At 41.8% G+C, this 22,800-nt stretch overlaps 3 protein-coding genes across 8 annotated transcripts in view; 1 reads left to right on the top strand and 2 right to left on the bottom strand.

Moving 5' to 3' along the window:
* LOC109467408 (neuron navigator 2-like) overlaps positions 1–5,866 on the bottom strand; it is a 198,234-nt gene extending 192,368 nt beyond the window's left edge. For both annotated transcript variants that reach the window (XM_019765359.1, XM_019765353.1), the window contains exon 1: positions 5,261–5,866. In XM_019765359.1, the coding sequence (XP_019620918.1) occupies positions 5,261–5,311 (51 nt within the window). In that variant the 5' untranslated portion in view covers positions 5,312–5,866. The remainder of the gene's footprint in view (positions 1–5,260) is intronic.
* A 220-nt stretch (positions 5,867–6,086) lies between these two features.
* On the top strand, positions 6,087–18,571 carry LOC109467428 (ARF GTPase-activating protein GIT2-like). Of its 5 annotated transcripts, none has more exons than XM_019765399.1 (12): positions 6,087–6,602; positions 8,166–8,268; positions 9,096–9,241; positions 9,826–9,978; positions 10,410–10,639; positions 11,233–11,362; positions 11,859–12,038; positions 13,807–13,957; positions 15,225–15,409; positions 16,059–16,230; positions 16,651–16,908; positions 18,024–18,568. In XM_019765399.1, exons 1-12 carry the CDS (start codon positions 6,453–6,455, stop codon positions 18,410–18,412), a joined length of 2,247 nt encoding a protein of 748 aa, XP_019620958.1. In that variant the 5' UTR covers positions 6,087–6,452; the 3' UTR covers positions 18,413–18,568. The 5 variants fall into 5 exon arrangements, with proteins under 5 accessions (XP_019620958.1, XP_019620959.1, XP_019620960.1 ...); XM_019765400.1 differs by having other exon boundaries at positions 16,651–16,818; positions 18,024–18,567; XM_019765401.1 differs by having other exon boundaries at positions 16,651–16,743; positions 18,024–18,565.
* Positions 18,572–19,951: 1,380 nt separating this feature from the next.
* Positions 19,952–22,361, bottom strand: LOC109467430 (ankyrin repeat domain-containing protein 29-like). The gene has a single exon (XM_019765406.1). The coding sequence runs from the start codon at positions 22,344–22,346 to the stop codon at positions 20,694–20,696; it is 1,653 nt and encodes a 550-aa protein (XP_019620965.1). The 5' UTR covers positions 22,347–22,361; the 3' UTR covers positions 19,952–20,693.
* Positions 22,362–22,800: the final 439 nt, after the last annotated feature.

Here is a 22,800-nt window from a genome sequence, read left to right on the forward strand (position 1 = left end):
TATCAAACCAAATTTATCACACACGTTGTGCTCATTATTGCAGCCTAGCCTGTCCTCATAACGGGGTCACCCACTCACCACTTCAGGTAATCACCTTTTACTTGAAGTGAGAGAATGTCTCCCTTGATACAGAGTATGGTCAGGTTGCTACCTCCTTCTACTAACTACCTTGGCAAGAAATCAATTTTTTACACTAAATTACAGAAGTCCCCAAAACAGCAATCTGGTTTCGAATTTCCTTCGCTCAGTAAGTATTATGTACAATGTGTACTATATGTTCATCATCATATTTATCATCCTACTAACATTTTTCACCAGAGCACTTTGACATTTTCAGGTTACAGATGGTTATAAATTGCCGTTCAAGATAGAGTGAGTACTCTGGGTTTCTGGGTGATTTGTAAAACAGTAGAGGTTAGCACCAATATTCACATGGTTGACCTGTGAATGCTGATTCCCAGCGCCAGTTTAGTATTGGAAGAACGTACTGCGCCTGTGTGATACTAGATTTTTCACGGTTTTCGTTGGATGTTTGGTCAACATTGCAAGAATTTTGCTTGTTGCAGAATTCAATATCTTTTGTGACACAAAATTTTAAAACTATAGACGGGCTGTCAACCATGATTACGTGAATACAACCTTAACCGAAACATTCTATGTTTTTTTGGTTCCTTTCCTAATAATACAAATTGTACTATAAATTGGATTGTTGGATGTTTGGTCAACACTGCAAGAATTTTGCTTGTTGCAGAATTCAACATCTTTTCCATCACAACATTTGAAAACTATAGACAGGCTGTCATCCATGATTACGTGAATACAACCTTAACCGAAACATTCTATGTTTTTTAAATAAGGTCCTTTCCTGATGATACAAATTGTACTATAAATTGGATTGTTGGATGTTTGGTCAACATTGCAAGAATTTTGCTTGCTGCAGAATTCAATATCTTTTCCGACACAACATTTGAAAAGTATAGACGGGCTGTCATCCATGATTACGTGAATACAACCTTAACCGAAACATTCTATGTTTTTTTCAGTTCCTTTCCTGATAATACAAATTGTACTATAAATTGGATTGTTGGATGTTTGGTCAACATTGCAAGAAATTTGCTTTTTGCAGAATTCGATATCTTTTTCGACACAACATTGGAAAACTATAGACAGGCTGTCATCCATGATTACGTGAATACAACCTTAACCAAGACATTCTATGTTTTTTTTTTCAGTTCCTTTCCTGATAATACAAATTGTACTATAAATTGGATTGTTGGATGTTTGGTCAACATTGCAAGAATTTTGCTTGTTGCAGAATTCAATATCTTTTTGGGCACAACATTTAAAAAGTATAGACGGTCTGTCAACCATGATTACGTGAATACAACCTTAAACGAAACATTCTATGTTTTTTTCAGTTCCTTTCCTGATAATACAAATTGTACTATAAATTGGATTGTTGGATGTTTGGTCAACATTGCAAGAATTTTGCTTGTTGCAGAATTCAATATCTTTTCCGACACAACATTTGAAAACTATGGACAGGCTGTCATCCATGATTACGTGAATACAACCTTAACGGAAATATTCTATGTTTTTTTTAGTTCCTTTCCTGATAATACAAATTGTACTATAAATTGGATTGTTGGATGTTTGGTCAACACTGCAAGAATTTAGCTTGTTGCAGAATTCAATATCTTTTCCAACAAAACATTTAAAAACTATAGACGGGCTGTCATCCTTGATAACGTGAATACAACCTTAACCAAGACATTTTATGTTTTTTCTTTCAGTCCTTTGCCTGATAATACAAATTATACTGTCTTTTCAATTCCAAGTCTCTTGCATACATGCTCTGCATCCCTTTTTGACAGATAACGTTTTATACAATGATTTATTGGTAAGCCTTACCGGTGGCAACACTGTAACCTGGCATCAGACAGATCCGTATCATACCAATAAACCGAGCTGGAAGCGAGTCAATATTACTTTACCTCACATGATAACGATATACACTTTTCTAACTCAGTCTTGATTTATGATGTCTTCAAATCAAACCCTCTCTACTTTATTATAAGAGTGACTCTTGAAGTAATGCCCGTCAGGAAAAATGGATTTTCCCCAGTTTTCCTTGAAGTACCCATTTATCTTCTACTAAAGAACTCCACGCGTCGAAGCCTTGCCTCGGCTTCCTTGATCTAGCTGAAGAGCTGCGTAGTAATCAGGATAAAGATGTTACTTGTCAAACATAACCCTGAGGAAAAATGGCTGCTTAATGCTCGTGGTGAGACATTAAGACCCACCATCTATCTTGGTAAAAAGGAGGAGTACAGATGATAGTTTACAACCGGTCGCTGTATCTTCTTCAACGTAATGTATATCTCTTGTGAAAGTCAATACAACTGAGGGGCCTGCATACACATTTCAGTAAGGCTTCGGCAAGCTGTTTCAACTTCCCAGATTTTGTAGGCCCTGCTACTTGATTTCACATAATTTGCAGTGAAGCAGCAAAACTTTAATGTAAGACACAGCAGTCCGTCCCTTCTTGAATTTAGCGCAAAGCATTGATAGGACTATTTCATGCAGGTACCCTTCTTGTTTCAAAGGTACATCCTAAGTTTTTAAAGACAGTTCTTCAGAATCTTTCATCTATCTTACCATTAAACTGAGTTGAGAGGGTGTCTTTTTTATCTGTATCCATCTTTCTTCCAAGTGCTTACTGTACAGGTATGTCTCATAAGGTTATACTGTATTTCCAAGTCAAATTTCCACATTTTGTTCTTTTAGGGGTGCCTCAACACAAGCAGATAAGATTACGATACAGGTGGGATATTCTTGGACTGTAGGTTTGCCCATCCCCCTTTTCATTCTTCCTGTAACAGGAGTAAGGCATGAATGGGGACATCGCTGGTCCACTGGCCACCAGAAGGGGACCCCCAAAGTAGCAGATGTTTTATTGGGAGAAGCCAGGGACCAGCTGTTAATGACCCCCCATGACACACACTGATGAGCACTGATTGGGAGGGGGGGCATTCTCAGCTGTCGTCCTTTTGACAGTCTGGACAGCGCTCGCTCCAAATGGAAACTTCGCTGGATAACGTCAGCACCCAACTCGTCACAGGTTATCCCACCAGACAAAAAACCGTTCCTCCAAACTCCATCAAAGCTGTCAGTGTGGACATTGAAAAATTAGTTACACGGACCCAGATTCGATAAAGCTGCCAGGCAAATTTGATTCCGAGACAGAAACTGGCATCAAATTGGTACAATAACATACTTGAAAGCAATCGCTGGTGGCAGAGATCCAGCACTGGAGGCCTTCCAAAAATGGCATTAGCGTGCACTTGAAATTCTAGCACTGTTGATGTGATAGCCTCGGGGCACGTAAGAGTCACGATGAGGAAAGACGAGCTTACACGCCCTACTACATGACTGGTGCAGCTTGCATGTTCTCCATATAGGGCGGTACAGAGTACTAAGGTGACCAGGAGAAATGCTTCGCACTTCTTAGACAACTAAAGACTCGTGCCGGCCCTGTGGGAGGGCGGATAGCTGGAATATCACTTCAAAATATCAAAGAGGGAGCCTAGTCCCACCCTCTTAGCGGGACATCCACCCTACTTACAACATGTAAACACTATATATAACGGCTCAGATATACATATATGGGAAGGGGGGGTTAGGTAGATGATGTCAACGGGAGAGTTGTGACACCATGTGATAGGGATCATCCTAGGGTGATGAGTTTTTGGCGCAGGTCCAGGGCCTGAGGGGGATGTCCCAGATATGTGACATAGATGTCCCTGCTACTGCAAACCCATTAAAATACTGGGGGGACAGAGCAACATGGCACGAACATGCTAGTAGGAAAACATTGGCTGGCATTTTGCGCACCAAGTGTAACGGCCACACTTGCCAATCCGCAGATGCCATTAAAACGCACTTACTGGTACCGTCTCCAAGCAGATGTTGGGGGCAAGCTCTTAAAATTTCATGTTTGTCCCATTGAGAGGGGCATGCAGACAGAAAATGTTACAATGGCCTCCCAACATCTGCTTGAAGATTATCGAGCATGTAATAGTGACCCTGCAAAGGCACAGGTTGTCATTTGCATATTAATGAGTCAAGGTACTGCAGTGACATGGGAATATTCCCAATAAAATATTCATAGATAATTTTTATGGACTGTTGACATTCACTGAATCAATAAAGATCAATCAAATTGACAATGAAACAATATTAATACAAGAACCTGCAATGGGCAGGAGTACAAATCACTGAAAAAGACTAAAGGGTTATTTTTAATGGCAGAATTAAGCAAAGGCTACAAAAAGATCAAGACATATGTTTTAACTGTACTTGAAATCACAGAATATATTGTGACGACTGAGATTGCTAGAGTCAGCACACCAAGACATCCCTCAACCTACAATTTCTGCTTCAAAAGAACATTGATTGAGCCGCAGTCAGCAATTTATGGGGACAACTGCTTTTGGGTTTTAGGAGGACAGAACCAGTGGAGTGGAAAATTCAAAGATCAGGCACATTGTTCCTGCTCAGTGGGCTTTATATCATCAACTGTCAATCAAAGCAGTGCCTAAAACAAAAGCTAGACTCTACATCCGGAATAAACGGATTATATCAACAAGGGGATGATGAAATTTGAGAAAGACATGTTGGTCATTTATGTTGGTTTACAAAGAAAATTATAATAGAATAATCTGTACGGTTAAGATATCAATTTCGTAAAAGGTTGTGTATATCTATGCATATCATTATGTCAAAAAACAACATGCTATGCACTTGCTGCAGAGACCTGTATAATGCCACGTAGTAATCTCTTTATCTTATAGGGCTCGTTCACATTCAAAAGTGTGTGAAAGGCACCCAAAGAAAACATCCCAACGTCTCTAAACAATGACTTAATTAGCGAAAACAAAGATCAACAATGGAGGGGGCTGTGGTGTGTTTTTGGACTTGTCGTTACTCTAGGGATTTGCGCTGCAGGGTTTCGGTGGTTTGAATTTTTGACAGCTGAGGCCCTTACCCTGAACAAGAAAGAAGAAAGTTGCGCATGTGACTGTATGGGATGATACGTGACGTGCAAAATAAAGAAATCAATATATGACTCAGCGAGACCAAGAAAAAATCGCTCACTTTGAAATGAATGGGCTACCCCTGTATGTCGGCACTGCAAAGGAGCGCGGACCGTTAGTATCAAAATGTTGTCATTTTACCAAGAAAACTATAGAAAACTCACCTTTTTCTGATCATCCAGACTGTGGTTTATCTGTTTCCTCATGGGTTCCATCTTTACAGCCCTTTAGAAAATCTTTCCCGAGGTTGTTTTACAGTGGAAACATCCGTTTTTTTGTAACGTCCGTAGGCAGTGGTCACACTGGCCCGCTATCACATGGGTTCCCGGTCGGCACAACAACACTCCCTGCTCCGCCTCAAATCACGGGGAAAGTACGGAAGGGGAACATGGCAAAATCTTCCTGTTCGAATGATATATCCTCTTGATCCACTCAGCGAATTTCCAGAACACTCATGGCTCGCTGGGTCTTTCCACCACAACAAACATCCGAGGGTGAAAAATCGCCAAATTCGGTACAAAACAAAAATCAGCGCCTCCTCCTCTTGTACTCGCGAAACGGTCGTAGCTCCCGCTCGATTCTTTCAAAGACTTTGATGGACCACGACGTTTTGAAAGCGCTGTGATCTTGTTCGGACCTCCCTCCGAGGGTCTGGACAGTTTTGTTGGCCAGTGGTGCAGGAAAAGGGCCCTAGGCGCCGCCAATTTTCACAAGCCGCTGCCTTTCAAACCTTCCTGCCGCTTCAAACATTCAGCATGCTGGGGTGACCTCATGACGTCATGGGGTTATTGAAATGAAAACCTCTTCCGGGAAATTCCTATACCGCGGCTAAACGTAACCATCACAAAATAAAACTACAAATGGTGGCTTTAAATTCGTATTATTAGTAAATAATCACCCAAGCAAGTATTAAAGTTGATATTAATTTCATTATACCAATTCGTTTGCTAAGTTGATCATATACGTTTGATAAATATTTATTTCAAAGAAAGTAGGTCATTGCGTTTGCTTGTGGTTTACGGTGACTTCCGGGATCTGGAGATCCTCCATTTTGCCAAATTTGGTCCATCTTCCCATCTCGATTTCTGCGTAGATTTGAGCTTTTGCACGACAGGAACAGGAACGGGGATGTTTTTGACACTCCACAGAAACGGATAACCTGCGGAACACTTGACTTCCAGCCGTGGCTTGAGAGGGAATCGAAGCACAACTCTGTGCCCCCCTCCCCTCTCTCGGCAGGGCTATTTTTGACGGAAGTAAACTAGACCAGGGCGTATCAGGCGTTGACACAGATCCGCTAGTAATGGCTTCATTCTAACGTTTTCCTACACTTTCAAGCACGATTTTGAGTCGAAGATGACAGCGAGAATGAACCGGCGGATGGCTAACGAGGTTTGCGGGGACTGTGGTACGGCAGAGCCGGGGTGGGCGAGTATCAACCGCGGGGTGTTACTGTGTGACGACTGTTGTAGTGTGCACAGGAGCTTGGGTAGGCACATATCACAGGTGAGGACGCCTTGTGTTGTTGTTTACATCCTACTTTAATTTCTAAATCTGCATAATAATAGCACACTTTAATCAATATGTAAATATTACTATCACACTAACTCACATGTCTTGTTCTTTGCACTTATTGTCCTGTGCACACACAAAACATCACACAGTCACAGTTTTCTTCAATTCTATGCTTTTCTTTTCTTTCCCTATAATTTAAAGTATGTTTGTATATTTTTGTCTCTTATTACTTACAATGTGAAATTTGCCTTCTTTCCACAAAGATTCACAGTATCAACATATTGAGAATTTGGTGTATGCTACCAAAAAGATGTGTATACTGATTTGTTATTACATAATTTCAGCGCTACATTTGTACAGAAATATACTACATGTAACGTTACATGTGGTACATTTCTGTACTTTACAAACTGCTCATAAATTCTAAAATGACAAAGAACCTGACTTTAAATTTAATACCAAACGTTCAAGGCTATAAAACAAGCAAAATCATCAGTTCAGCCAGAATGAAGTTCTGCAATTTACAAATTTCTATATCTAATGCTGAACAGAACTTGGGTGTGGCAAGTTCTTTTTTTATTTATAAATATATACCCAGCAGGCCAGTACACACATGTGCCCAGTTGTAATTGCTCACATTTCATGTGTGATGATCCATCTGTCATACATGATACTTTTCCAGCTGGGTACACCAGCTGTACACTCAAATCACTTTGTTTGTTTATTTGAATTCACCACAAGATATACAAGTGGAAGGGAGGACAAAACAGGTGCATTGACACCTTTACAAGTTGTCCTCCCAAGCACAACGTACAGAAAGAAAAACAGATTACATTATTAAATTGCAGTAATAAACAACATTAACATCAAATATTGTACATCAACATCAAGTATAATACATTAAACATAAAAAACTATACAATGCAATTTCAAGGTATATACACATGTTATACATTATTTACAAAAATATCAATGGTTAAAAACTGTGTGGCAACACTAGTGAGGTCATAATGCCATGCAGGAGGCGCACCCACATGACATGGACCATGTGCAAGGAACGTCAGAGCTGTAGTGGGCAGTGAATCTACTGAAAGTGGCTCTAACTTAAACGCCAAAATGTTGGACTTTGTTTTTAAAGTTTAAGCAAGTCATTCAGTTGTGAATCATAGCTTTCAAGTCTAAAGGATGCAAAGGTTCAGTGTTTACTACATGATGTTCAAATGATGTTTTTAAAAAAGTATTGAGTCATCCCATTACTAGTATGATCTTAATGACTAAGAGTATCAGGAAGAGAAAATTATCAAAAAAACTGAAGTAAACAATTGTTTTGCATTGAATTTGTAATACAAAAATGTCTGAATTATTTTGCATACTGAAGTAGAATATACTCAATATAGATCATAAAGCACATAAGCATATCAGAATGTGCGTTCATGACTTTGGAGTGATATTTCAGGCAACAGAAATAGAAAAGTCTATCAACAAAGGCAGAAACTGTGATTGTATCATGTCCGTTATGCATCTGACACCCTTGACTGTGACGTATGCTCACAGGTGCGGTCTCTACAGCATAGCAACTGGGCCACCAGCCTCCTCACCATGGTGCAGCAGCTAGTCACCAGCGGAGCCAACTCCATATGGGAACATTCATTACTGGGTAAGGGGGGGTTGTGTAGGGGACTGTTCATTACTGGGTAAGGGAGGGTGTTGTGTGAGGGACTGTTCATTATTGGGTATGGGTAGGTTCACCAGCCTCCTCACCATGGTGCAGCAGCTAGTCACCAGTGGAGCCAACTCCATATGGGAACATTCATTACTGGGTAAGGGGGGTGTTGTGTGGGGGACTGTTCATTACTGGGTATGGGTGGGTTCACCAGCCTCCTCACCATGGTGCAGCAGCTAGTCACCAGTGGAGCCAACTCCATATGGGAACATTCATTATTGGGTAAGGGGGTTGTTGTGTAGGGGGACTGTTCATTGCTGGATAAGGGAGGGTGTTGTGTAATGGACTGTTCATTACTGGGTAAGGTTGGGTACAACTGGGCCACCAGCCTCCTCACCATGGTGCAGCAGCTAGTCACCAGCGGAGCCAACTCCATATGGGAACATTCATTACTGGGTAAGGGGGTTGTTGTGCAGGGGACTGTTCATTACTGGGTAAGGGAGGCTGATGTGTAAGGGGACTGTTCATTACTAGGTATGGGAGGGTACAACTGGGCCACCAGCCTCCTCACCATGGTGCAGCAGCTAGTCACCAGTGGAGCCAACTCCATATGGGAACATTCATGACTGGGTAAGGGGGTTGTTGTATAGGGGACTGTTCATTACTGGGTAAGGGGTAGGGTCATAATGGACATACATTGTAGAAGATGGGTTTCACTTGGGATTTAAAATTTCATTTGCATTTCAAATGATGTAAGGTAATAGAGGAGGTAAATCTGCCAACATTTGTAAAACAATGAAGATATGTTAAACTTTCCCCAGACCCAGCCATGGCCAGGAGTACGAAGAGGAAACCCTCCCCTAACGACTCCCTGAGTACCAAGGCTGACTTCACCAAGGCGAAGTACCAGTACCTGGCCTTCGTACACAGGCTACCCTGCAGGGAGGATGATGACTCCACCATGCAGGTAAACAAGACATTTTTTTACATCATGTAACATTCCCAAAGGAGGTTATGCTTAAGTTTTCCCTGTATGTCTGTTAGTTCTTGAAACATGAAGAATTTTGAGATAAATGATTGGAAAAATTCCACAGAATCACACAGATACTTTTCAGATGATTCTTTACCATAATAAACTAAGGCAATCCCCCTAGCTGTTACCTTACAAATTGCAGATTATGAGCATATACTGGTAAGTCCTCTGGCAAAGAAAACCATTGAGATTAAAAGTAATCTGGGAAACTTTAAGGACCCATGCCTTATCTCATCTCTAGTATCACCCTGCGAAGATTATCTTTGTGTTATATGGGATCATTTTCTGACATATCTTTTTAAAAAACTTCAATACTAGTGTTTCAGCTGAATATACTAGTATAGAGTGTTTTAAAAAACTTACTTTGACTTGATGATGTCCAGGGCCTCAACTGCGCACTGTTTTATCCCTGTATTACTTGGAATCATTTTCTAACATGTCTTCCAAGAATCATCAAAAATGATGACAATGTATTATGTTGACTAAGATTTAGAATAAGTATTGTTGTTGTTGTGCAGGACCTGAGTAAGCAGCTCCACTCCAGTGTGCGGACAGGTAGTCTGGAGACCAGCCTGCGGCTGCTGTCTCTGGGAGCTGATGTCAACTTCTTCCACCCGGAGAGGGGAGCCACGCCCCTGCACGTGGCAGCGTCTGCTGGACAGACTGGGCAGGTTAGAAATCCACAGTTTTCGAAATTTTATCATTTTTCAAATCCTATTAGATTGATATGGTCTGTGAGGGAGGCAGCCAAATGGAAGGCTTTTGTGAAGTTATGTTCTTTCTAAAATAGAACATAAAACTATTAAAAGCTCAACTAATCTGAAGTATAACACAGGTTCATTATTCTAGTACAAGGTAATGTGTTTTTATCCTTGTCAACCATACTCTATTTAGTTGTAGACTGCTTTGAGGGCGCTTGGAGAGTTTTCCAGAGTCATTTTTGAAGCCAATAAGTTTAATTCCATTGTCCCGTGTGCATTTTGTTTCATTTTTGCACAACTGCCACCTAGAGTACCTACATGTACCTTGTGATACATCACCGTCTATCCCTATCAACATTTGTACCAAACTATTAATCTGCAGTGCCATCTATTTCTGGTAGGTGGAGCTGCTAATTGTGCACGGTGCAGACCCCGGTGCCCTGGACATCAACAGTAAGACCCCGATCCAGTGTGCTAAAGAGGCAGGGTTTACGGACCTGTACGAGCGGCTGATGGCCTGTCAGTTTGAGCTGACGGACAGGCTGATCTACTACCTGTGTGGCAGGAAACCTGATCACCTGAGCGGACAGCACTTCATCATACCTGAGATGGCAGACAGCAGTTTGGACAGGTGAGTCCAGTACTTATGCCAAGATGACTTGAAGGTTATGCTCCATTGGTTTTGGCTATATGTTTGTTAAGTTTTATACAAACAGGTAATATACAAATGTATAGCATCCGGCTGACTTGGACTTGGCAAAGGTATTTGAATTGGAGAAATTTGAATCTGCTACAAATAAACTTGCCCCAAAGTTTTTTGAAACAGAAGCTAGAGCCATAATTTTTTCATTCTTTCTGTTTTCTTATCACTAAAGAAACTTCATTTCTAGCATCTAGGCTTGTAGGAAATCAGTTTGAGCTTTTTTTTTTAAAGCAAAGCAGAACTTTCCATGCTATAACCTGGGTGCCAGACTGTTGCCAGGGGCAGCATACAAGTTGGCTCCTCAGCTCTGAAAATTTTACCATAGACTCCCCCTCAGATAGACTCGAACTGGAGAGATAAGTTAGACTCCCAGGTGCTAACTTTGGGGTTGGGGCTTCTTCCAGCTGAAGGAAGTATTGTGTTGAGCTGGGGTCTGGCATCCAAGCTATTCCTGCTATGGATTAGAGTCAAAATGTTGGTGAAAAAAATGATAGTCAAGTTTCTCTTTCTTGTGTTGTCAGGTCGGAGTTGGCTAAACAGGCGCGTAAGAAGCTCCAGGCTCTGAGTAACCGTCAGTTTGAGGAGCTGGCGATGGACGTGTACGACGAGGTGGACAGACGAGAGATGGACGCCGTCTGGCTCACAACACAGGTATGTTAACTGGTTAACCACCCAACAGTTCCTACAGGTCATCACCAATTCCAAAATCATATCCAGTTCCTTGAGCAACTGTTTTTTGGTGTATCTTATTGCCTGGATGTCTAACCTTCATCAACTCACCCAACAGTTCCTTTACTGAAGCAAATTGTATCATGGATGGCATTCAGCACAAAGTTGTTTTGCCCTGTTTCTTGCAATAAAAAGAAATGTTTCTTTGGAAAACAATCATGCTATATTCAACTGCTCTGACAGTTTTCAAGTTTCTCAAAAATGCAACAGTTAGTATTTATTTGAGCCTTTGTTTATGTATGAAATGTTGGCCACTTTTTCATTGAGGTCATAAGGAAAGATGTAAAATTTAGACAGGATATAACAAAGAACAGGTTACAATTGACAGATGCTATAGTGTTCCAACTTTGCTTTTGATTCGTGATAAGTAATCGTTATTTGTAGTAAAAATTGTACCTGTATTTTTACCTCCCCCCAGAACCACAGTGCATTAGTGATGGACCGGACCGTGGTGCCGTTCTTACCTGTCAACCCAGAGTTCTCCTCCACCAGGAACCAGGGCCGGCAGAAGCTGGCCAGGTTCAACGCTCGCGAGTTCGCCACGCTCATTATCGACATCCTGATCGACGCACGCAGGAGACAACAGCCGGGCGGACAGGTAATGGTTGTAATTATTAACAAGTAAAATCTTATCGTTGAAGAGATTCATTTGTCACGTATAGATACAGTTCCTAATGAATTCTTTCATCAGTGACAACTTTGGAAGGATAAGGATACTAACCTCCAAATTTTCGATGGCTATCAGTCCATCTTGTTCACGGAGTGGCCTAATCTCGCGAGAGCGCAAGACTAGGCCCGAGACTTGCATCGGTCTGTCGGGTCCCACCCCCCGTTGGGTTGGGAGCTCCCCAAGACTTACTTACTCTTACTTCGGAGGGAGGCGACGGGGGGTGGGACCCGACAGACCGATGCAAGTCTCGGGCCTAGTCTCGCGCTCTCGCGAGATTAGGCCACTCCGTGAACAAGATGGACTGATAGCCATCGAAAATTTGGAGGTTAGTATCCTTATCCTTCCAAAGTTGTCACTGATGAAAGAATTCATTAGGAAAAGTAAAATCTTAGATTTTATACCTCCGGCCTTTTTATTGTATATTTTTATATGTTGTTTGTTATGTATACATGTAGTTGATGGTGTTGAATTTTGTGCACAACAATAATTGTTGCGCGCCGCAGGACTAGGGTTTTAAACAAAGAATTTATCGAGACTAGACACCCCTCTGTGCGAGGGGTCATATACGTGGACCAGACCGAGAATATCTTAAACACGTCAAAGGTCAACGGTCGCGACCATTTTCACGCTCAAAGGGGTGTTCTGGGGCCACCAAAAGGCACCATTTTCATGCCCGAAAACACATTATACAATAAAAACAAAAGAACGTGCATCACCTACAGCCCAATAGCAAAACATACACCGAGTCCCAAAAAAATCTGTCCACCCAAACGCGAGAAACAGCTGCGAACATGAAAATCTAAATCTCTCACAAAACCCTTCCGTGGAAGGATGTTTCCTCCCCCAGAGGTAATAATCATAACTGTGGAGAATAATCTGCATTGTATGCCTGTGTGTAACTCACATGGTCACTCACTTGTTATCCAATTTATTGTCAGTTGTTCCCCATCTCCCAGGGGTTACACATGCTTGCACACTGATGCTGAGGCTTGATGGCAGCCCGCCATTTGCCTCTATCCTATAATTGATTCACACTGTATAGGTTGAGATGGCACAAGTTCTCCCTTACATGAATGTCGATCCATCTCTTCCTTGGATGCCCCTCTGGATTTTGGCCTTCCACACTCAGTTTGATGATTTTCCTAAGCCACCTCTCACTGTCCTAGGCCACTTCTCACTAACCATTTTCAAATTATTTTTCACTAAATCTTGTAATTGTGTTGGGATTCAGAGTACTATGGGAATCAGTTGCAGTAATAGGTGGCGGGTAGTCTACTGTAAATGCATTCACATTTATGGTGGGAACAATTCTGCAGTACAATAGAAATACAGAACACATATTCAAGGTGTTTTGTTTTTGCATGAAGAGGCCACTTGGAAAAGTGTAATTTACAGTAATTATGTTTACGGAACATATTGTTTTTGCTCTGTTTCATCTTCTTCTCCAAACAAATAAGGTCAATGACCTGTACCAGACGTCTGTCACCATGGTCACTAGTAACGTTGCAATTTTATAGCAGGAGGGATTTAGACTCCCATCACCATATATATGAATGTGTTTGAGTAACAATTAACAGAGCGGACCATATGTGAAGGTAAACATCATGCATTTGCTTTACAAATGGCTTCATCCTAGTGTATATTTGTGTTTGTCATTATAGTTTTGAAAATGATCCATATCTCTTTCCCGTAAAAGCATGGTTCTGTGTCTGACGCGCCGATGACGCGGGAGGAGATGGCGATGGCTCTGGGGCGGATGAGCGGCTTCAGCGATGAGGAGCCGGTCTACGACAGCGTGGCATCTGACGAGGACGACCTAGAGAACCAGAGGCTGTCTGACCCAAAAGGTACGACAGCGTCCTTCAGATCTTTGAGATTTTAGTGAAAATTCATTAGTGACAAGTAACAATTTGACCTGGCATCCATGGGACTATCCTGGCAATCAGTGAAGTAGGTAGCCAAGGACCCAGAGGCTGTCTGACCCCAAACCTCCAGAGATTTTAGTAGGATATTTAGAAGTGAGAATGTCCTTCAGACTCTGAAATTTTATTAATTAAATGTGGTGACGGACACCCTCTCCTAATCCTTAAACCGTGACCAAGGCTGCCACCAACTACCCCCCCCCATATACAAAGCCTTCATCTACTAGTCATGTTACCTGTGTTAATCTGTTAACCTCTTGGTCAGATGGTGGATGCCGTCTGAAAGCTTCTCTGCTTCAATTGTAGGTCATGTGTATCAGCTTCAATCCTTCTTTTTATTAAAGAAAATATGGTTGAATGTGGATGTGACAGATGGATGGATGGATGCATGAATGAATGAATGCATGGATGGATGGATGGATGGATGTACAGATTGCAAAAAATCATCTGTATATGTTTTGAACTGTGACTCTTTAAACTGTACACAAGAACATGTATTCTGACTCCTGTTCTAACTGCACTTCTGTGTGATATAGGAAGTCAGCAGTGGTGAAAAGTACAAGTTTTCTCACTTACCCCTTAAAAATGACACTGGCATGCATGTAGTGTTAGTCTGCCAACTCAAACATCTTATTTACTGAAACTAGACTGTATCAGGCACCATTGTGTTTTGACTTGGCAGTATTTAAGTTCAGCAGTGATAACTGTTAGATGTCTGGTTCAGATGAGTCTACACAACTACAGAATGATGGCCGCTATGACAGAGAGAGCAGTATGCTGTGATAGGACTGCTTTGATTTTATGTGTGGGCACAGGTTTATACTGTTTTCTCTTTTATTTAAGTCATTGTATTGAAGGTTTTGTTACCAAGTTACATGTATACTGTTGAGACTGGGTGGTGTCCATTCAACCTTTAATGTTTAGCATCTGTTTTGACCAAAAATATTGAATATATGTACTTTGTCATACATGTAGTTTCGGCTGTTAATAAAAAAATATAATGCTTCAGTGCCAAAGGTGAAATATATGTGTGTTGACCTTGAACAAATTATCATTTTAGATGAAATTTGACAAAAGTTTCATTGTTTTTTGCTGCAAATTTCAGACACAACAGAATTTAGTGTTTAAGGTATTTAAAAAAAAGTGTAGATTTTGTTTCTGTAGCTTACTATTGACTGTTTCTACCCTAAAGGTCAAAGGGCAGAGAGCATGGCCTCGTCTGACCTTTCTGACGGGCCGATCACCCTGGAGGAGTACCTGCAGGTGAAGAAGGCGCTGGCTGCGTCAGATGCGCGGGTGCAGCAGCTGATGCAGCTGAAGCAGCAGCAACAGCAGGAGATCAGCCTGCTGCAGTCCATGGTCCAGAAACTCATGCAGGTGGGTGGGGCAACCATTGTTTCAGACTCAACCATTGTGGGGGAATTTTGTATGTGAAAGATCCCATAACAAAAACAGTAGCATTACTGCCATTAGTCCACGATCCAGAAACACATGGAGGTGGGTAGCAGTAGCCTGGATGCCAGACTGTTGCCAGGGTCTACACAGGCCAGTTCCTTGGCTACAAGGCCAACATGCCCCCAAGGAAACTTTACCAAATACAGCCCTGACTTAGAGTGTCTGTGGTGAAATTTCCTTGGGGGCATGTTGGCCCTGGAGCTAAGGAACTGGCCTGTGTAGGCCCTTTATTTACTTATTTATTTGAAATTGCAACATGGCAATACAATGTTGCCGCCAGGCAGCTGATAGCTGATATTGCGACATCATACACAAATATACACAATAGACACATACATAAGTACATTGTTGATCAAGTTACAATAAAAGAATTAGATATAAGAAATACTAGGGTAACTAGAATTAAATCGATAAAACATTAGGGCTAAACATATCTGTTAAAAAGAAACAGTGGCTTAGCTGTGTAGGCCCTGGAAACAGTCTGGCATTCAGGGTAGGTTGCAGGAGCACATTTCATACTTCAAATGTGAACAATTGATTAGAATTTCTGCTATGATTTCCACATCTTTAGGAAAACGCTAACCTGCGGACACAAGTAGCTTCAGCCCAGGCCACGGCTAACAAGCAGGAGGGGAACACAGAGAACAACAACTCCTCCTCCTCCAGGTCAGGCAGGGACAGACCCATCTCCATGTTTGAAACCAGAGCTGCTCCTAAAGAGCTCAGCGCATGGAAGGAAATGGGTAAGGCCAGAAGATAGATGGCTTTGTTTCTGTCAGAAAATTGGGAAGGGTTTACAATTGGTCCTTTATATTGTTTTATTTATATTGTTCAAAATCACTAGCTCATGCATGCATCGTAAGTTTAACTTACTATACCCCTTGAAATTGCCCTTTTTTTTCTTTACTGTGAGGTAAATTTTGTTAGCATGAAGGTTCATCTGGCTTGGAAGTTGACATGACAAGACTAAGCTGGTCTTTCCTTGCATTGGATAAAAGTATATTATGCTTTTATAATTGTTTATTGCAAACTTATGAAGAAACTCAAGAAAAAATGCCAAAAGTGGCAGCCACTGTGGCTTCAACCTGTTTCTTACATTTGGATGTAACCCTGTTGTTTAAACAGACCAGGTACATTTGGATGTAACCCCATTGTTCTCCCAGGTAAGCTGCCGTCCACAGAGGACCTTGTAGCCGGGATGCCGTCCAGCATCCAGAGAGACATGGGCGTGGCAGGGGCGGGGCCACAGGATGACAGTAAGGACAAACAGGCTAGCGACGCCGCAAGCGATTACGATAATAACCCTCAGGACGAGCAGGAAAGGCAGCAAGGTGTGGAGGGAGGGGGCGAGGGAGAAACTCCCGACCCCCTGGGGCAAGACCCCACCCCCTCAGACAAGGAAGGCGGGGAGGAAAGGAAAGGTACATACCTGTACCCCCCCACCGTGTGCCCCCCCGTTTCTCGCATGCCAAAATCATGTGTCTCTGTACATTTTGTCTTGACGATACGTCGATCGATGTTCTAACCAAAAACTGTCACTGTCTTTTGGCCTTTTCCATCCCATTCAGGCTTACTAAAAACATAGCTGCATGTCGAAGGTAGGAAAAATCTTACACTGTTTTTTTCAAACTGCTCCTAACATTGGCTTCGAGTTTGTCTGTACTAAACTAAGACTAGACTCTCCTGAAAATTCCAACAACAAATTACCATTCCTTTTCCTTTAGAAGACACATTACATACAATGTAGTAGCCAGATTACAAAGTGTAGAATAGTGAAATCCTTTTACCTAAAACATCTAATCAAATTTCTCCCCAGAATTCTGTCAGAAGTGCATGCCAACCGTAGGTGGGGTGCCTTTCTCCTTCATATCTGTAACTCTGTGTTGTTTTGCTGCTTTTTCAGCTTCCGTGAGGGTTGAGTTCACTTTTTAGCTGTGCTGCTTGGTTTCCTTTCCTTTCCTTCTCTTTCGATGTCTGTGGGGGTGAGCGTAACTTTTTCTTTGAACTGATAGATTAACGTCTTCCTCACTCGTGTCAAACTGTCCTCGACTCTTTTTGCTTTGTTTTGTAGATGTACATTTTTTGTTGAATTTGTTTTGCAGGGCATTTTAGTGTTGAGAAATTGCATCATACCAGTAGTTGCTGATGGAAGTATTTTTTTTTATCTCTGCTAAAAGTGTGTGTGTGTGTTACTGTTAGAAAGTACTTTTTTTAGACATGTACAACATGTATTTCTATCAAAGAGAACAATTCCCTCTTCTCAGATGATCATTGTCCCTCACGAGAAACATATTGTTGACATCTTGCTTACATCTTAGTCAAATTTGAATCTGGACTTGCTGTACAACTTTTGTTCAATTTTTAATCTGATATCTTGTAATTTGTTTAATTCGATACCTTATACTCAACAATATGGTATTTTCAACAAAAGGGAATGTTCAAACATCTTTGTACACATTTGTATTATGACTATCTTAAAACTAATATATCAATTAAAGCTGACAATTTTGATTTCCCTCCACCCCCCTCCCCACAGAAGTGAACCCACCAGGAGCTGAACCGACGTCACTACCCTCCCAGGACGACGTCGTCCGCAAAACGGAACAGATCACGAAAAACATCCAGGAGCTCCTGCGGTCGGCGCAGGAGAGCAAGCATGACAGCTTCATCGCCTGCTCCGAGAAGATCCTCACCGCCGTGAAGGAGATGGCGGCGCTCTTCCCGGAGAAGCCGCGCTCGGAGACGATCCGCTTGTCGCTGCAGCTGCTGACGAGCAGCGCCCAGCGGCTGCAGGTGCAGTGCCACCACACGGTGCCGACGGAGCCGGAGGGCGACGTGGACATGCAGCTGCTGACTCAGCAGGTTATACAGTGTGCGTACGACATCGCTAAGGCGGCCAAGCAGCTCGTCACCATATTTCAGTGAAGGACGTACCGTATTTATCCCATCTTTGGTATTTTTTTCCCCAAAAGAAGCTTTTAGCAGGTTATACAGTGTGCATACGACATCGCCAAGGCAGCAAAGCAGCTCGTCACCATATTTCAGTGATGGACATACTGTTTTTATCACATTTCTGGCAGTTTCTTCCCCAAAAGAAGCTTCTAGCAGGTTATACATATGAGTGCGCATACGAAATCGTCAAGGCAGCCAAGCAACCAAGCAACTGGTCACCATATTTCAGTAAAGGACATGTTGTTTTTATCCCATTTCTGGCAGTTTCTTCCCATAAAGAAGCTTCTAGTTGAGTAGCCGCAGGTTATACAGTATGCGTATGACATCGCCAAGGTGGCCAAGCAGCTCGTCACCATATTTCAGCGAAGGACGTACTGTGTTCATCCCATTTTTTTTTTTTTAGTATTTTCCGAAAAGAAGCTTCCAACTACATGTATGTAGCCTGGATGCCGGACTGTTTCCAGGGCCTACACAGGGCTCCAGGTAGTAGTGCTAGCCAACATACCGCCAAGGAAATTTTAGCATGGCCGAGTTAGACCCCGTGAAACAGTTAGGAGACACAAAAGTTTAATTTTGTGCTGGTTAAAGTTTTGCGAGTCAAGGTAGTAGATGCAATGCTTTTGGGAAAATCAACTGCCAATACATGCACGTGTACTATGTCTAAATAGAAGTGCATTTATTATTTCATAAATAATAGTTTATAAACACACACTGCACATGTGCAGTGGATTGATTGAACTTCAAATCAAACTTTTTCACTTTCACCAGATAACAGGTGTTTTTTGTTTGTTTTTTTGCTTATTTTTGCTTTGTATATGCTACAGAATGGCAGATGCGTAATGCAGTAATACCAGGGGTTATAATATTGAAAATCCTGAAATATTATTACAATGGATGTGAATATTCATAATTATTGCAACAAGAAATGGCAATTGTCCGGCATTCTTGTTATATTTTATTCAAAGCTAGTTGTAGCTATCAGAACATTTTTTTACATAGTTGTGATGGATTAATATTGTCCAAAATTGTTGCCATACATAACGTTGGCATCAAAAGTACTTCAGCATGGTTACGGTCAATAAAAAGCAGAATACTACTGTAGAACATGAAAGTCATGTTTTCTTTAGGTCTCGTTGTATCTATTATGAAAAAGTGAGATGATTATTGTTACTTATTGCTAAAGAGCTACCAACAAACAAGTTTTCTAGCTGAAGGCACACAGTTTGATCCTGTTTTTCATCACCCTAGACATCGCATTATGTAAACTTTACAGCTTATAACAATAAATCTCAATTACTGGAAAATAGCCTATTTCCACTAAGACATAAGAAACTTTATAAGCATTGGCAGAGTTAAAAAATCTGAATTATCGTTAATTTACAATGCTATATCAAAGTTCTCAAAAACTTTAAGAGAAACATTCAGTTACATGTGACATCATTTACAATTATACAATTTTAAAATTACAGAAACCAACTTACAGATATACATACAGTACATATAAAAGTTAAAGGTGGAATCAGTTCAGAGATTTGTTAAAGAGCAGTGTTGGCTGGTAGAAGAAAGATCGATTCAGCTTCTCCGTTCAACATTTTGGTAGTGTGAAATGGTTATGGTTTCTAGGTGTCCTTTCAGTTACTTCTTTCCTGACATTAGTGATCATGTCTACCAGTAAAAAGCATCACAACATAGAGGGAAGCACATGTCAGGTGTGATTTTCAAAACTTGTTCTTCAAGCAAATGTACATGTATTTCATATATCTAAACATCCTCCAAAAATACACTCAGTAAACAGACTAAATCTGAGAATAAAATGTCACAATCTTCCCACCATCTGCTTATAGGTTGTTATTACAGCTTGTCTCAATGAGCTGATCAGTACATGCAGATGAGATAAAAAGCTATAATTGCATTCTTGAAACTTGAATAAAAAGGTAAAGTATGGGCAGTTCAATAAACCTCTGCTAGATGTATATCTTCTGTCATATTGAACTATTGTGGTAGGATATGGTCTATTGCATGGATAAATGTCAGCAGCTTTTCCTATCACATTTTGAAGATAAAGAAAACAACTATAATTTCTCTTGCTAGTTTGATATGCAGCACAAAATTATTCCGCATACCGGTATTAGAATATACATTACATTGTACAGTGCTTCATTTTTGCAGATCATATGTCCAACATTGTCAACTTCAAAATTCAAGATTCCTTCAAGATTCAAGTAATAAGAGTACTGTAATGTTTTATTTATCTTTAGCATGTTTTGATGATCATCTCTTTAACAGCAGAATGGCCCATCCTGTTTGCCGCATCTGCTGGAGTCCTGCCATCCTTGTCTGCCATGTTGACATCTGCACCATTACTGAGGAGCATCTTCACTGTGCGTAGGTTGCCCTCCTGTGCTGCTATCCACAGTGGAGTCCTGCCATCCTTGTCTGCCTTGTTGACATCTGCACCCTTACTGAGGAGCTTCTTTACTGTACGTAGGTTGCCCTCCTGTGCTGTTATCCACAGTGGAGTCCTGCCATCCTTGTCTGCCTTGTTGACATCTGCACCCTTACTGAGGAGCATCTCTACTGTAGAGAGGTCGCCCTCCTGTGCAGCTATACACAGAAGAGTCCTGCCATCGTTGTCTGCCATGTTGACATTTGCACCCTTACTGAGGAGCATCTCTACTGTTGGGAGGTAGCCCCCCTGTGCTGCTATCCACAGTGGAGTCCTGCCATCCTTGTCTGCCATGTTGACATTTGCACCCTTACTGAGGAGCATCTCTACTGTAGGGAGGTAGCCCCCCTGTGCTGTTATCCACAGTGGAGTCCTGCCATCCTTGTCTGCCATGTTGACATTTGCACCCTTACTGAGGAGCATCTCTACTGTTGGGAGGTGGCCCCCCTGTGCTGCTATCCACAGTGGAGTCCTGCCATCCTTGTCTGCCATGTTGACATCTGCACCCTTACTGAGGATCATCTCTACTGTTGGGAGGTGGCCCTGCAGTGCTGCTATCCACAGTGGAGTCCTGCCATCCTTGTCTGCCATGTTGACATCTGCACCCTTACTGAGGAGCATCTCTACTGTAGGCAGGTGGCCCTCCAGTGCTGCTATCCACAGTGGAGTCCAGCCATTCTTGTCCGTCATGTTGACATCTGCACCTTTGCTTATGACCATTTCTGTGAGACTGGGGAGACTGTGGTGAGCTGCTTGCCATAATACATCTTGAAATTTTATATCCACAAATTTGCTGTCTGCTCCATGTTTGATCAAGTAATTTGCTGTTGTCAACTGATCATGGTTCAGGGCAAGCTCAAGTGGTGTGATATCAGTGCTGTCCTGTATGTTGACATCTGCACCCTTACTGAGGAGCATCTCTACTGTAGGGAGGTGGCCCTTCTGTGCTGCTATCCACAGTGGAGTCCTGACATCCTTGTCTGCCATGTTGACATCTGCACCCTTACTGAGGAGCATCTCTACTGTAGGGAGGTGGCCCTCCTGTGCTGCTATCCACAGTGGAGTCCTGCCATCCTTGTCTGTCATGTTGACATCTGCACCTTTGCTTATGACCATTTCTGTGAGACTTGGGAGACTGTGGTATGCTGCTTGCCATAATATATCTTGAAATTTTATATGCACAAATTTGCTGTCTGCTCCATGTTTGATCAAGTAATCTGCTGTTGTCAACTGACCATGGTTCAATGCAACCTCAAGTGGTGTGATATCAGTGTTGTCCTGTATGTTGACATCTGCACCCTTAATGAGGAGCATCTGTACTGTAGGGAGGTGGCCCTTCTGTACTGCTATCCACAGTGGAGTCCTGCCATCCTTGTCTGCCATGTTGACATCTGCACCCTTCCTGAGGAGAATCTCTACTGTAGGAAGGTCACCTTTATGCACTGCCTTCCACAAGTCCATGTCCTGATGTGCTATCAATGAAATATGATTATCAATATGGTCAACACGCATGTGTAAGGATGTGAGAGTGAGTGCTCTGGTGACATCATGATCAGCAATGAAATGTGGCATATTTCTAATGTGATTTCTAGTATGTATACAATGTACTAAGTAGCTTGTTGTGTAGATCATTCTTGGTGGACATGTAAGTCAGACTTCTCTGAAACTCCATGATAGTGCCACTGAGACGAACAGAGAGACGGTGTACACCTATTGAAAGTAGCATATAGACTTGTTCAGTTCTTTGAGTCTTACTTTATATTTTTTCCATGCATCACTTCTACACAAAAAATGACACATTGTCAACCACATTCACACCATCAAAAATGTTTAGAGATTTAAAAAGAATCAAGTCTGAAACCACAAGAGCACATGGAATTACAAACAAATTCTGTAGATTACCCGTGATTATGAA

Source organism: Branchiostoma belcheri, unplaced genomic scaffold (genome assembly GCF_001625305.1).
Source record: "Branchiostoma belcheri isolate BF01 breed outbred unplaced genomic scaffold, Haploidv18h27 scaffold18, whole genome shotgun sequence".
Lineage (NCBI taxonomy): Eukaryota > Metazoa > Chordata > Leptocardii > Amphioxiformes > Branchiostomatidae > Branchiostoma > Branchiostoma belcheri.